General features: G+C 39.5%; 1 protein-coding gene and 1 pseudogene across 3 annotated transcripts in view; one reads left to right on the top strand and one right to left on the bottom strand.

Moving 5' to 3' along the window:
* Nucleotides 1-1167: 1167 nt before the first annotated feature.
* LOC134299822 (U6 spliceosomal RNA) lies at nt 1168-1265 on the bottom strand (annotated as a pseudogene).
* Nucleotides 1266-5412: 4147 nt separating this feature from the next.
* slain2 (SLAIN motif family member 2) overlaps nt 5413-16436 on the top strand; it is a 41491-nt gene continuing 30467 nt past the window's right edge. For all 3 annotated transcript variants that reach the window (XM_008117613.3, XM_008117612.3, XM_008117611.3), the window contains exons 1-2: nt 5413-6086; nt 16093-16241. In XM_008117613.3, coding sequence (XP_008115820.2) covers nt 5428-6086; nt 16093-16241 — 808 coding nt within the window. In that variant the 5' untranslated portion in view covers nt 5413-5427. The remainder of the gene's footprint in view (nt 6087-16092; nt 16242-16436) is intronic.

Here is a 16436-nt window from a genome sequence, read left to right as displayed (position 1 = left end):
TATATAAACACACACAAATTTTGAAAGTATATTTATAATATCAAGCCAAGTCTGCAGCTTAGCCTGGCACAATTTGAGGATCACAACCAGACACAGTGATCTTTGCACTTTGCTACTCTGCTAATGAATATGCATGCCCAGTGTGGAATACATCTCACCACGCAGGAAACCTCAACAAGTGAGAGTCCAAAAGTGGCAGGTTAAAACCTGGAACCTCAATCCATGGCTGATACCAGATGAGAAATTCCCTCCTGGGCGCACAAAAGTCTGGGAGACGTGGAAGGGGCTGAACAGACCACAGATGCAGAGGTAACCTTAAGAAATAGGGCTACAAAGAGGAATCCACGACATGTGTGTGTGGAGATGAGCAGACCACAGACCACTTGCTACAGTGCAGCCTGAGCCCTGCCACATGCACAATGGAGGACCTTCTCGCAACAACACCAAAGGCACTCCAAATGGCCAGATTCTGGTAAAGGGAAATCTAGTATGATGTCAAGTTTTTGACTTTGTTTGTGTGTGTTTAAATACATTATCTGTACCTTCAGTTAGCTTCTGACACAATAAATTTTAAAAAATGCAACCTAACCACACTTTGTAGGGTATAAACCCTACTAAACATGATGGGGTGTACTTCAAATTAAATGGAGGGGCTCTACATCATTTTTATACAGCTATCAAGACAAGGACCACATATGAATGAATGAATTAAATATACATTCTATTAATTATTTTGTTGAAAAAGTACCACCAAATTAGACTGACATATAAACTAGTATAAGACAATAGGCTGCCTTCTTGTTCAATCTTGAATCATTTGCCTCAAGGAACTCTACAAAAATTAAAGAAAGTATTCATGCCCATATGCTCTGGGTGGATTATGACCTAAATAAACCAAAGGAATATGTTAAACAGAAAGCAAACCAATTAAGCATTGGGGAATTAGGTATGTTTTTCATAGGGCTATTTCCTCTAGTTTAGAAATGTCTCTGACATCTTTAGTTTTGCTGAGTGCAAGATTTTAAAAGGGTGAAGCTGATTTTCCTGAATGGGCTGATGTTGCCAAGCTTATCTAAATTACTGGCTTCATCATAATAGGCACATATGATGATCTCAACATGTTTTCCTCTCAAATCCAATTTTTAACAACTATATTATATTGCTCTGAGAAAGGAGTTGATATAGAAATACTGTATAGCGCAGGGGCCATGCTAATCTTCTCTGTATCTTTCCAATTTTAGTATATATATTTTTCCATTTTTTATTTTTCTCTTCTCTTGTTTGTTTTTTGTTTTGTTTATTCTCTAGCACTTTTCCCTCACTATCCTATACTTATTATCCTTTCCTAGCTTTCACTGTAACCTCACTTATAACATAATAAAAATTATCATTAAAAAAAAGAAATACTGAATAGCAACAGCTCTAGTGTGTGTGACATTCTCAGGGGCCTTGCTTCTAAGGAACTGTGCATCAGGTTGCAATCTTAATGGGCAAGATACCCTCAGGGATCTGTACCAAGAGAAGAAAATAATTTTTACCTGCAATTAAAATGTTTCAATTTTTTAAAAAGAAAGCAACAAGGAGTGTTGAGACTTCAGATGGCTTGTAGTGAGGACATGCCCTATACCTAGCAGTCCCAAGTTTGTAATTCCAGACGCTCCAAGATGAAATACTCTGCACATCCTCAGACAGCCTCATCTCCTATTGTTGTGCGCTTTCACAATATATCTGACTCATTGTGACGCTAAGTATTTCTGGGACTGAGAGTATGTGACTTGCACAAGGTCTCCTAGTGGGTTTCCATGGCCAATTGAACCCTGATTGCTAGAGTTGTAGTCGAATGCTCAAACCATGCTGCCTCATGCCTCCAGTAATACCCACAAATAAAAGCCTCCAAAAAAGTAGTAATAATAATAATAATGGCTTTGTATATTTTTGGCGCTTCTGTGACTGTTCATTTGGGTTTTGATGATTCCGTAGCTCACTTGTCGACGGATGTCCAGAATCAGCAGCATCCACCGCGGTCCTTTTTATCCTGGGCGACGACCGAGCCAGTATAGACTTCGTTTTGGTTTGATTCTCAAGTACCACCTCCCAGCAGGAAAGAACTGGTGGGATTACAAACCTGCAAAAGTCTTGGAAAATGAGCACGCAAAGATACTGTGGGACTTCCGAATCCAGACTGACATAGTTCTGGAACACAACACACCAGACATCACAGTTGTGGAAAAGAAAAAGGTTTGGATCATTGATGTCGCCATCCCAGGTGAAAGTCGCATTGACGAAAAACAACAGGAAAAACTCAGCCGCTATCAGGACCTCAAGATTGAACTTCAAAGACTCTGGCAGAAACCAGTGCAGGTGGTCCCGGTGGCGATGGGCACATTGGGTGCCGTACCAAAAGATCTCAGCCGGCATTTGGAAACAATAGACATTGACAAAATTACGATCTGCCAACTGCAAAAGGCCACCCTGCTGGGATCTGCGCGCATCATCCGAAAATACATCACACAGTCCTAGACACTTGGGAAGTGTTCGACTTGTGATTCTGTGATACAAAATCCAGCATATCTATCTTGTTTGCTGTGCCATACAATAATAATGGCTTGAGGTGGGATACAACAAAGTCAAAAACATATGAACAGAAAAATATATACAGTACATTACATAGATGAAAACACACACAAAAAAACTTTCACCAAACTTCTGGATGATGGTCATTAGTAGTGTTCTGGCTGGGTGGACTAAGGATCTTCCAGGGAAAGTACCGTAGTGCATTCAGTTATTTAACATCTGGGGGCATGTGTACAAAAAAACACTTAAATTTTCCAAGCCGGTAAGAGCCTAAATACAGTAAAGCAGGGGTGTCAAACTGAAAGTACAAAGTGTTGGTTTTGAACTTTAAAGCCCTACATGGTTTGGATCTAGAGCCCCTTCCACACAGCTGAATAAAATCCCACATTTTCTGCTTTGAACTGGAATATATAGCAGTGTGGACTCAGATGTTTCAGTTCAAAGCAGATATTGTGGGATTTTCTACTTTGATATTCTGGGTTATATGGATGTGTGGAAGGGCCCTAGGGTCACCTACAGGATCACCTTCTCCTGTATAGATCCTTTAGAAGACATTTATTTCAGCCAGTCAGAACCCAACTGGCAACTGGCAACTGTCACTGAGATAACCTTTTCATTGACTGTAGTGTTCCATGATGTGGAATGACCTCCTGGAAGAGCTCTGACAGCTAAATGAACAGTCAGAATGTAAAACACAATTAAAAACTGATTTCTTCCAGCAGGCTCACTCAGTTTTAACTTATGAATTTTTTAACCTGCATTTTATTGATATGTTGTTATATGTATTTTAATAGTAATATGTTTTATCTCTCTGTTGTACCCAGCTTTGAGCCACAAATAGAGGCAGGCAATGCATTTATTATACTATGTAACAAAACGTGAAAAATAATTCTGTTCCTGGTTTGAAAGTGTTGTTTCCTGTTTAATTGTGCGGGACTTATTTTGAAAGTTGGTGTTCTACTCCTAAAATCTTGTTTTGTGGCTGTTGAATTGGTTGAGACTCAATTAGATATTCATTGAAAAACCAGAGCAAAATGTACCACAGGATGTCCTGCAAAAACAAAGTTATTGAGGTTTAATGAACTTTTCCCATGTTTTTATGATAGAATCAATTAGGAAATGGCATTTATAACCCAGGAATAAAAACTGTGTTACTGAGGCCCTTTCCACACAGCTGAATAAAATCCCACGTTGCCTGCCTGTGGCAGTGTGGACTCAATATGTGGCAGTGTGGACTCAAGATAACCCAGTTCAAAGCAGATATTTGAGATTTTCTGCCTTGATATTCTGGAGTATATGTCTGTGTGGAAGGGTCCTGAGTCCACATTGTGATATAAAACAATTCAATGTGGATTTTATACAGATGTGTGGAAGGGGCCTACAAAGCACACACAAGGCCCGTCGTCCAGACAGTACCTGTGTCCCAGGAGCTTCTGCAGCTAAAATGGAGGGTAGCCACTGTTCTTTTAAATTGTGAGAGGAAGTGCTACAAATGGTAAAAACCATGAGATTTTCAGTTGCGGGAATATCTCGGTACTGAGCTGAAAATCTGTATGTCTGTATGTCTCTGCAATCAGAAAACATGGGATTGTTTATCTGGGTTTCTTCCTGGGTTTTAGATGTTTGTTCCTGATTGGTCAGTTCCCTAAAAGGTGACACTTGAGTAGAAGGCAAAAACTTTATCCTGGGAAGAGGAACTTCATCCTTCACCTGTTTAATGAAGTTTGTGGCAGAAAAGCGAAGTTCCTGGGGTAGAACAAGTATTTTCCCAGTAAATAGTACATAATGAAACAGGAACAGATACATTTAACCCAGGAACATCCACCAGTTGTTCCATGCTATAAGTACACGACAAAACCCATCTGGACAGATGGCCAGGCAGGCAAGCTCTAAAAAGTGTCAATAATGACAAAGTTCTGTTCCTGAAAGTGTTTGTTCCTGTTTGATTGTGTAGTGCTGACTTAAACAGTCCTACCCCGCAAATTCTGTTTGTGTGCCAAACTTTATTAAATATGTCGAGGGCAAAGTTTCTCTGGCCAAGACTAAGAACGGAACTTTTGCAGCAATTAGCATATCTGCATTTTGATTTTTAAAAAACCGCCAAAGTTTCCTGCAGACATCCTGCAGTGGCCATCTTGGGAGCCTCTAAATCCCTTCCACACAGCCCTATGTCCCAGAATATCATGGCAGAAAATCCCACATTATCTGAGTGTGAACTCAGATAACCCAGTTAAAAGCAGATATTGTGGGAGTTCCTACCTTGATATTCTGGGATATAGGGCTGTGTGGAAGGGCCCTGAATGACGGAGGCAGAAATCCCGAGACCAACAGGTCTGTGGGCCCTTCCACACAGCCATATAACAAGAATATCAGAGTAATCCACAATATCTGCTCTGCACTGGATTATCTGAGTCCACACTGCCATATATCCCAGTTCAAAGCAGATAATGTGGGATTTTATTCAGCTATGTCAAAGGGGCCTCAGATAACACAGTTCAAAGCAGATTTTGTGGGATTTTCTGCCTTGATATTCTGGGTTAGATGGCTGTGTGAAAGGTCCCTCGGATAACCTAGTTCAAAGCAGATATTGTGGATTATCTGCCTTGATATTCTGGGTGATATGGCTGTGTGGAAGGGCCCTCACATAATCCAGAGCAACGCAGATATTGGGAATTATCTGCCTTGATATTCTGGGTTATATGACTGTGGGCCCTTCCAAACAGCCCTATATCCCAGAATAGCAAGGCAGAAAATCCCACATTATCTGAGTTAAACCAGTTCAAAGCATGTATTGTGGGATTTTCTTACTTGATATTCTGGATATGGGGCTGTGAGGAAGGGCCCATAGTAGCAATGGGAGGCCTCATTAGAAGTAGTAATAGTGATTGGAAGAAGAGGCGGGGCTGCGGTTCCCCGCCCGGCCATGCAGAGGGCGCTCGTCGTGTCAAGGCGCCTGAGGAAAAGAGGAAGGGAAGGAAGAAGAAGAAGAAGAAAGCGCCGCCTGACAGAAGCGGGAAGGAGGCGGCGGAGGCCTCAGAGGCAGCAGCTGCCGCCGCCGCCGCCATGGAGGACATCAACTCCAACGTGAACGCCGACGCCGAAGTGAGGAAGCTGCAGGAACTGGTCAAGAAGCTGGAGAAGCAGAACGAGCAGCTCCGCATTCGCAGCGCCTCCGGGGCGCCCGGAGGAGGAGGAGGAGGAGGCAGCCCCAAACGGCTCCTCGGAGGAAGCGGAGGCGGGGGGTCGGGGGCCTGCACGCCGCCCTCGGTGCCCCTCGCCGCCCCGCCGTCGCCGCCCTCCTCCGCCTCGCCCAGGAGCGGCGCCTTGCTTCTCGGATTAGAGAGCCGCTGCCTCAGCCCCAAGGCCGGGCCCAGGAGGGCCCACGAGGGAAGCGGCGGCCTGGCGGGCTTCGGGGGCGCCGGGGAAAACGCCAGCCTCTTCGACGAGGTGGAGCCGCTGAGGCCCGACGAACTGGAGCGCCTGGCCGGCAGTGAGGAGGATGAGACGGGATGGTGAGCAGGCCGAGGGAGCGGGAAGGGGTGACAGGCTGACTGTGCCACAAAGTCTCTCTCTCCCGCTGTGTGTGTATATATATATAGGTTCAACTCTGCCCCTCATTTGGGTGTCCAGGGAGGGAGAGAGGGGTTCAAGCCATTGTATGTGTTAGTAATCCTGAAGAGTTAGGGTTATATGGCTGTTTGGAAGGGCCCTGTGTGTGTGTGTGTGTGTGTCTGTATTTATTTGTATGTGTAAGGGCCCTTCCACACAGCCATATAAACCAGAATATCAAGGCAGAAAATCCCACAATGTCTGCTTTGAACTGGGTTATCTGAGACCACACTGCCATATGTTCCAGTTCAAACCAGATAATTTGGGATTATCTGGAAGGACCCTTCCACACACTCATATAACCCAGAATATCAAGGCAGTTAATTTGCTGTGTGAAAGGGGCTGAAGGTGCCTCTGATAGCCCAGTTCAAAGCAGATCTTGTGGGATTTTCTGCCTTGATACTCTGGATTATATGGTTGTGTGGAAAGGCCCCCAGATAGGTCCTGTATCCCAGGATCTGATTCCAGGTTTTCTGCTTTAAACTGAGGGCCCAACTGATAAACCAAATTATCTGAGGCCCTTTCCACACCGCTGTATAATATCCGACATTACCTGCTTTGAATTGGGTTATATGGCAGTGTGGACTCAGGGCCTGTCTTGAACTCATAACTCAGAATATCAAGGCAGATAATTCACAATATTTGCTTTGAACTGGATTATCAGAGACCATATAACCCAGTTCAAAGTAAATGTTGTGGATTATCTAAATACCAAGGCAGATCATTTGCTGTGTGAAAGGGGCTGAAGGCGCTTCTGATAGCCCAGTTCAAAGCAAATGTGTGGATTATCTGCCTTGATATTCTGGGTTATATGGCTGTGTGGAAGGGTCCTGCGTCTGCACTGCCATATAATTCAGTTCAATGTGGATTTTATACAGCTGTGTGAAAGGGGCCTTAATTATATGAGTCCACACTGCCAGATAATCTGGGATAATCAGAAAACCTGGGATCAGCTTCTGGGATATAGGGCCTGTCTGGAAGGGCCCTAACACACACACACACATAATCCGGAATGGTTAGGATCAACCTACCCCTCATTTGGGTCTCCAGGGAGGGGAGAATTCAAGACATTGGCTTCATCTTCCTATAAGAACCAATTATTCCTAGTCCACATAGGTAAAACCTGAACTATTTACATGCAATACCCAGGGAGATCCATGTAGCTATACCATGAAGGCGCTGTGTGTGTAATTAATCCTGAAGGATTACGGTTAACCCTGCCTCTCATTAGTTGCCCAGGAATTAATGAACTCAAGACATTGGCTACATGTAGGATCAATTGTTTCTAGACCAAGTGATTAAAAACCACATTATTTACATGTAATGCCCATAGACATCCATGTAGCTATACCACAAAAGGCTCTCTCTCTGCTTTCTCGGTATACATATTTGTATGTGTGTGTAAATAATCCTGAAGGGTTAGGATCAACCCTGCCCCTCATATGATTTCCCAGGAATCAATGAGCTGAAGATCTTGGTTGCACGTTCGTATAAAATCAGTTGCTCCTAGGCCAAGTAGTTAAAACTCTAATTATGCCTATAGAGATCTGTATAGCCTCTTTCTCTCCCTGTGTTATACACACACATGTATAGAGCTCTATGTATCTGTACCACAAAGGTGTTCTCTGTGTGTAAGTAATCCTGAAGGGTTAGGGTTAATCCTGCCCCTATTTTTTGCCCAGATATGAGCTCAAGACATTGGCTGCATTTTCCTATAGGATCAATTCTTCCCAGGCCAACTAACCAAGCTTTCGTTTAGGGCTTTTTCAGTCTTTCAGTCTTATTTGCAAATCTCTGTTCTAGCCCTTCCCTTTCTTTGGGTGGGGAAGCCTTTTTCGTTGTTGTTGAACAAATTATGTCATCCTTAGGGAAAGGGTTCTACCAATGGAGACTCCCTTTGTCCTTTCTCTACTAAGTGGTAGCTTCCATATACCCCCCCCCCTTTTTTTTTTTTTTTGTTATAGCAACCCAGAGTCATAGCAGTTAAGCTATTTTGTTGTTTTTTGCAGGGCGGAGCTTTGTTGCTGTTCGGGATACTACATCTTGAGATCTTAGATTTTTTTTAAAAAAAAGTGCATTGGAACCTATTTTTGTAGTCTAAAATAATGCACATGGCTCATTTAAAGTTCATTCATGGTTGTTAGGGTAATATGAATTCCGTAATCTCTAACTTATTTTTTAAAATATATTCTAGAAGAAAATGTTTAATTTTGTGTCCTGAAATGCTTTACTGTGATTATATATTCTCGATGCATAGTGAATTTTTGTGTTTCTTTCCTTGATCCTCAGTTTCTTCTCTTCACAAGCCTCTAATCATTTGAACTTATTTTGAATCTGAATTCTCCATCAGAACATGTTAAGCACAATTTTAGATTTTAGCGTGAAGAGTTCCTAAAAGAAACTGCAAATGTGTCTGTAAAGAATCTGCACGATACCATAGCAAATGGATCAGTATTTTAAAAGAATTCCTGAACCCTGGCCAAACCCACCCAAAGCTCCAGTAATAATAATAAAACTCTTCTCAAATGGCAGTTCAGGACTGGAAAATATTTGAAATTAACCTTATTGAAAGATAATCAAAGCAGTGTTTATCTTATGCTTTCTGCTGTGGCACTCATACCTGATTCCAAAATACTGTCATGTGAAAAGTAGGCAACACCCAAAACCTTGGCTTTTTACTTTAAAACAGATGTAAGAGACAAAACACACCTTTCTCATTTATTGCTTGTCCAAATTTTAAGAGAGAAGCTGTAATATGTGTGTGTGTGTGTGTGTACACACACACACTTTTGAATCCTTCATAACTCATATGGTATGCTTGTATTTTGAAGTAGGAAGTACCATATAAAGTAGTCTGTGTGGGTGATAGATGCAGTTCAAGAGGATGTGCGCTGCTGCTGGCACAAGTTTGGTTCCTTGCTTTTGTAAAACAAAAACATATTCTGCCCCATACATAATTATGTGGAATTATATACTGTGTGACCCCAAAAGTAGGACAACTGGGAAAGATAAGTAGGATTGCAGTTGTGGAAATGAAGCAAAATTATAACTGAAGTAATGTGGTTAGTGTGTGTTCAGTAATGTCTACTTATGAGCAGCCGAGAGAGCATGAATAATTTCTCTATAGTGCCTAGAAATGAAGCAAAGGAAATTCCTTGTACCAAATGAGATCATTGGTCTATTTAGCTAATAGACTGTAGCGATTCTCCAGAGTGTCCAACAGTTGTGTTTCTAGAGCTCCTTGGAGGGATTAGCAGGTTGAACCTTAGATTATCAGCATACAAAACATGTCATCTCCCACAGGGCTGCAGTTTTTCCCCATGGAAATTTAGCAGGATTTTTGGACATTCAATATGAGGTCCTTTCCTAGCCCTTCCCACTTAAATATTGACTCTAGAAATGCTACCTTTCCTCAAATTCAACAAGCCAGTGAGATTCCTTTTAGTTGACAGTAATCCTCTCTCCTGAATGTCTTTTGTTTGGCATGAGTGATTCTGAGTTTTCACCTTTCTTTTGATTAAAATTATATAGGCGCCTGATCAAAAGAACCTTCATATAACTATTTTATGTAGACTGGCTTGTTGTTCCTGCTCTTAGATATATTTTTAGAGCCTCAAAAAATGTAATCTTCCATGAGTGATTGTGACAGTGTAAAAGTAAGATATCCCCTCCAAAGTGTGATATGGTTGCTGAATAATCTTTAGTGATAGTAATTTATTTGGCATAGGTCTCATGTGAATTATAAGTATTGATCTTTTAAATCGGCATGTCTAACAGTTCCCAACCTCACTTGTGAAAATGCTTTGTATTTATTGTGGCATGCTGTGTAACTCACATTTATTGTAAAATTGAAACATCCTCCCAGTTGTTTATACAGTACATATAGTTGCCATATGGAAGCAACGACTGCTTTTTACTCACCTGCAATGTCATTTGCTAAGCGATGTAACTGTTATGAAATGTGAATACACTTAAACTTCATTTTCTGATTATCTGCCAGCACAGAAAATTGTTATCCATTTAGAGGTATATCTCACCATGTTAAATTCCCAGGTGGAAGTGGATTAGTTGGTCAGGGTCAATTCTGCATTCGTCTTTATTTCTCCAGTGCTATCCTGTCACAGTTGCAAACTTTTTTAGTCTGCATATAGTTTGTGCACATTTTTAAATGCACACTTTCTGTTTATTTAAGAATTAATGCAATCACTGTTGCATGCTTTTGAAGTATTTTTAATGAATAAAATACTGCTGTGCTCATTTTTTTAAAATCACCTGGGTGTAGGTTTTTAAAAGGTTTTAAAAATGTACACATTTTAATGCACATTATCCAACAGAAGTTTTGGAACCTACATTCAGAAGGCAAACTATATCACAGCCTGTTGTTGAATGTGGTGTTGAAGGCTTTCATGGCCAGAATCACTGGATTGCTGTGAGTTTTCCGGGCTGTATGGCCATGTTCCAGGAGTAGTTTTTCCTGATGTTTCGCCCACATCTATAGAAGGCATCCTCAGGGGTTGTGAGGTCTCTTGGAAATTAGGCAAGTGAGAGTTATATATCTGTGGAATGTGGGAGAAAGAACTCTTTGTCTGTTTGAGGCAACTGTGAATGTTGCAATTGGTCACCTTGATTAGCATTGAATAGCCTTGCAGCTTTAAGGTCTGACTGCTCACTGCCTGGGAAATCCTTTGTGGGGAAGTGTTGTCTGGTCCTGATTGTTTCCTGTCTGGAATTCTCCTGTGAAACAGTTTATGTTTCTAGATTAGTTTTAAACAGAGTCTGGATGGCCATCTGTCGAGAATGTGTCGAGTGTGTTTGCTTGGCAAAAGGCAGTTGAACTAGATGGCCATTGGGGGGTCTCTTCCAAGTCTATGATTCTATGATTTGGATTAGGTAAATTTGGATAGATAAGCTGTCAGGGCTAGGTAATGATTTGAGAGAAAAATGCACGTGGTGATGTGTTACTACTCATTTTACAACCCTTGCATATCAGTGATTCAGCATAGAAATAGACTGGTTTTGAATATAGCTTCTTTGTGAAAAGATGATTCATAGAGACCATAGCAATAAACCTGAAAGTCAGTAGAACATATCTAATGAAATTTTGGAAGCTGGTTCTCAAGTAGAGAGGCTGACCTGTGCAGTGAGATATATTGAGTAAACTGATGCAGTGTTGTTAATTAATTCTTTTAATGTACATTCGGCCCTTCATATTCATGGATTCAACTATACAGTGCTTGAAAATCCCCCCTTAAAAAAATTCCAACCAAGCAAAGGGACACCATTTTACATCACTATTGTTTATAATAGGATTTTAGCATCAATGAATTTTTATTCCCACTGCACTCTGGAACCAAACCACAGCAAATACCAAGGGCCTTAGGTGCCATTTGTCAACATGGTTGCTGTTGGGCCTGTTACGTCTAGATTAGTTTTCTGTTGTGCATCAATGTTTTGTGTCTAGAGCAGAAGTTTCCAAACTGTGTGTTGTGATACATTTGTGTGTCAGCTACGGTGTGTAGGTGTGGTATACAAATGTAATGAGAAACCTCTGAGTCTATGTAAAATAAGCAATCATGTTTTAAAAATTTATAATAGAAAGGTTTTCATAAGATATGTTGTGTCTTCATACATTTTGTTATTGTAATATATGTATGTGCATGTATCTCTTATAAGGGGTTGGTTTAAACTCCATTTTGCTAGTAAAACTGAATTACTGTGTTGTGAAATGCTCCATGTCTAAAAGGTGTACCACCAACCTGAGATGGTTGGAAAGCTCTTGGAATGTTTACATTTGGAATTCTCTTATAAGGGGGGATCATTTTGTGTCTACACTAACATTTTTAGCCTCCAGGCTTTGCATATACAGTAGAGTCTCACTTATCCAACACTCGCTTATCCAACATTCTGGATTATCCAACGCATTTTTGTAGTCAATGTTTTTAATATATCATGATATTTTGGTGCTAAATTTGTAAATACAGTAATTACAACATGATATTACTGCGTATTGAACTACTTTTTCTGTCAAATTTGTTGTATAACATGATGTTTTGGTGCTTAATTTGTAAAATCATAACCTATTTTGATGTTTAATAGGCTTTTTCTTAATCTCTCCTTATTATCCAACATATTCGGCTATCCAACGTTTTGCCGGCCCGTTTATGTTGGATAAGTGAGACTACTGTATTTGACAGTTTGAATGCTGTTTGAAATTTCTGTTTGTATTTTTTGGAATTCTGTATTAATGTTTTCTAGATAAATCATGGTAGAGAAGTGACATTTTGCAAATGGTACGTAAAATCTTCCGTTAATAGCTTACCACTGTAGATAAATACCTTCAGTATGTAGCACAAAATGTATATGGGCCCATGCACATCCACTTGTTAATGGCTTGGATTTTACATCACCAGAATACTATCCTTCTATCTAAACAGTGAAACACTCCAGATATTATGGCATAATGTTAATATGGAATTGTAGTGACTTTGATACATTGGTGATATTAGTTAGATGTTCTTACAAGCAACATTAGATTTTCATTGACTGCAAATTAAGCATATTGAGAGATATCATTGAGTCATACCATTTTATGTTTCAGTTTTTGTTTTTTGTTTTTTGCTAAGAATGTTCACTCTCCCCTGAGCCTTTGGAAGAATCACATTAGAAACTGGAATTCATATACTTATATCTTAAAACAATTTTTGATTGTATCATGAGGCTTTACAATCATTATTTTAAGATACTTTCTGGAGTAGGCTCTATTCTGCTCTTGGCATGGGCCTCCTTTGTTTCCTACAGTTCCTTAAAGAAGTATTAGCCATCTTTAGGTTTTCCCACATTTTGTTGTGGTACAACTAGAAACTGAAATGGATTTAATTGGCATTGTTACTGCATAAAAGAATGAGTTTTTATCAGCTTTACACATCTGATTCCTGTATATTTTGTCCATTTTCCCTGTTAAAGTTTTGTCAGCATTATAGGTTGGATAGAAACCACTGGTGAATAGCAACATTTAAGTCTTTGCATTTTCAATTCCACTGTGGTCTGTCTTTTGACAGGGTGATTCTAAGAAATTGCTTCTTCTTAAATCTCTCCAGTGTTACTTAGGCTGTGTGCATAGGGTCATTGCCATGTTGGAAGGTAAACCTCTACCACAGTCATCTTGCAGAAATAAAACAGATTTTTCAATATAATTGCTCTGTATTTGAACCCATCCAATTTGCCCTCAATCCTAACCAGTCCTCCCATTCCCACAAGGATTCCCACAACAAGATGTTATCATTGCAGTGTTTCACCAAGGTGATGGTGTTCTTAGGACAACAAGCATTGTTGATTTTGTTCCACATATAGCATTTGCAGTAATGGCAAAAGGTTGTGTTTTACATGTCTACTGTGTCCTTCATTCTTATTAGCAAATTCCAAAGAGGATTTGACATGAGTTTAATTCAGCAATGGGTTTATTTAAGCAATGGTTTTCTTCTAACTGTTCTTCCATGATATCTAGCTTGATGGAGCATATAGGTGAGAGCTGTCATATGAATGGGTTCTCCCATCTCAGCTGCTTACACCCAGTCTTTTAAATTTACCATAAACCTTGTGGATATTTCTCTATACTCCCCACCCAGTTATGTATTAGCAGTCAACTTTATCAAGGTTGTGTTTCAGTTGAATGGGTTTAACAGTTTTCTGGAAAATGTTCATCTTTTGAAATTTCTTTAAATAACCCAATCCCGATTAATGTTTTGTTCAGCTTTATCCTGGAGTTATTTTGATAGCTTCTTAAATTTGATGCTGTTCTTTGTGGCCTTCTAGAAACTTGAGCATTTAGTTTTGAGTTCACGTAGCATTGGATTTACACACAACAGTCTCCAATCGACTGGTTGTGTGACTTCTGGAAGCAGTGGGTTGCACCAGAACTTGTTTAGACATGCCACAACAAAGGCAGTGAATTCTTTTGCAACTTATATATGTTGCTTTTATTTAATTTTGGTTCTGCAATAAAACTAGTTTGCAGCTTCAGAGTTGATTATGTTGTATGCTTCAGGTAGCAACAGTTTCTATGAAATCCATTTCAATCCCAGGTTTTAACACAACAGTTGGGTGTGTGTAAATACTTCTAAGGTGCTTGTACCTAGCATTAATATTCAAATACTGCATATAATAGCTTTTGTTCAAGGCTATTTTCACTCATGAAGGTATTTTCACTGACTTTCAGGAATCATGCTAACAAAACAATGGGCTAAAAATATTTCTAGTAAAAGAAAAAAACCGTTTGAAATCTTTAATATTCATTTTTGGAAGGACCTTTTACAGATGATAGTACTGTATTTTTTCGATTCTGAGATGCACTTTTCCCCATAAAAATAGGATGCATCTTAGAATCGCAGGTACTTTTTATACATATGAATAAAGCCTTTTTTCTTTTGGTGGTACTGAAATACGTTGAGGTGAGAATGACCTTTAAATTAACATACTTTGCACTATTATGTATAAAAAATAAATGTTACAGCAGCTCTAAGTAACACTAATCAGACTATATTTTTCACTCCTTGTCATGAAGAAATCTTCACATTCAGAGGTGATTTTGAGCATAGAAGAGCTATACACAAGAACTGGTGCTGAGTTGTATTTTCTCTCACACAAGTACGTTCCACCAAAAACTTGTTCTTCCTTACATGCCTTTCTGACTGTTGGATCCAGCCCTGTGTTTATCTTAAAAAGAGGGATCTGGAAGCAAGACAGGGAAACTGTGGCTTGTAAGGCATAGATTTCAGGAAAAAAATAGCGTCCAAAGGAAGAATTTAGCAATCATTTCTTTACAACAGCATTTTCATGCTCCTTTTCAAGGTATGCAATATAAAGGAAAAGTTATCAAAACAATATTTCAGGCAACTGGTATAACACCTAGTTTGAGTCTAAACTATAAAGATTGAAAGTAGGTATTAGTGTTTCCTGCTAACAGTAATTCAAAGTTATTCTGCTTAACTTTTCTTTAAGCACTGTATTAAAAACTTTGGCCTGAATCCTCTTGGTACTTCCAGTTAAAATAGATACAATGAATCAGTGGGATTTATTTTAAAGTTATTATACAGATTTATTGCAAGTCGTGTTTAGTTTCACAGCTTGTTTTTTGTTTTTTGTTTGTTGTGGTTACAAACTCGCAGATGGACTTATTTGGGTTCCTGTACATAGGCCTGTTTTCAAATTTGTACAACTAGGGTGTCTTATTAATAGAATGTTTCCAACCCTTTCATCTAACATCTGATTTCTGCATACCCTAAAAGCTTCTGTGGCCCAGGAGATCCTCAGGAAAGCCAGGGGATGTGAGTTGGGACTTCAAGAAAAGGAGAATCTTAAAATTGGGCAGAAACTATGAAGGTTACTCAATACTCATGATAATTGTTTTGATTGAAGTTTAGAGAAGGGATGCAAAAACTTTCAGGCTTGTAATAGTTCAATTTTGGAAAGTGCGTATGTCTATCTCCACAACAGAGACATGTGCCAGGCTTTTATGTTAAGGATTTATAAAATCTCATGATTCTGAATTGTGTGAAAGTATTGTGTAGCTAATGAAAGCCACTTGAGATTCAAAATGGGTTCTAACTTTTTCATCCTTCCAGATCAGGGTTTTGGAATGAGTTTTTTCCTTACTATATAGCCACCTGAAGCCAATTGTTTCAGGGGAGCAGGAACAATCTGCCATAACATGATAAACTACTTGCTCTCATTATAATATTCAACTGTAAACTTATTTACAACAATGTCAAAGAGAGCACACTTTAGGAATAGCAAATCTTGACCTGGGTTGTGTTTTTAAAGAAAATATCACTATTAACTCCAGGAATCTTAATCATCTTTATCTTAATTATCTATCTGCCTTTGATATTGCCATATTCTGATTTCCATTAGGTTGTATACATCGCCAAAGAAGAAAGCGACTCCAGTGCAAAAATCTATCAATCCTCTAGTTTGGTGCAGGCAAATACTGGATTACCCAACACCAGATATTGAATGTGCTAAAAAGTCATTGATTCACAGGCTTGAACAGACTATGTCAGGTGAGTATGTGAATCAGTGTTTACATCCATATATTACACAAAAGCAATGCATAGAATACTTGATGATTTTAAATCGACCCTAGTTTTACATTGAGGAATATACGTGCTTAACTATGTCTGTATTATACATACTACATCTCTAAACTGTAAGAAGGATTTTGAGTTGTCCGATTTATAGGATAGCCCTATGGAACC

The sequence above is a fragment of the Anolis carolinensis genome, chromosome 5 (genome assembly GCF_035594765.1).
Source record: "Anolis carolinensis isolate JA03-04 chromosome 5, rAnoCar3.1.pri, whole genome shotgun sequence".
NCBI classification, from domain to species: Eukaryota; Metazoa; Chordata; class Lepidosauria; order Squamata; family Dactyloidae; genus Anolis; species Anolis carolinensis.
Note: the sequence above shows the minus strand (reverse complement) of the source record. Positions and strands in the feature narration are given on the sequence as shown.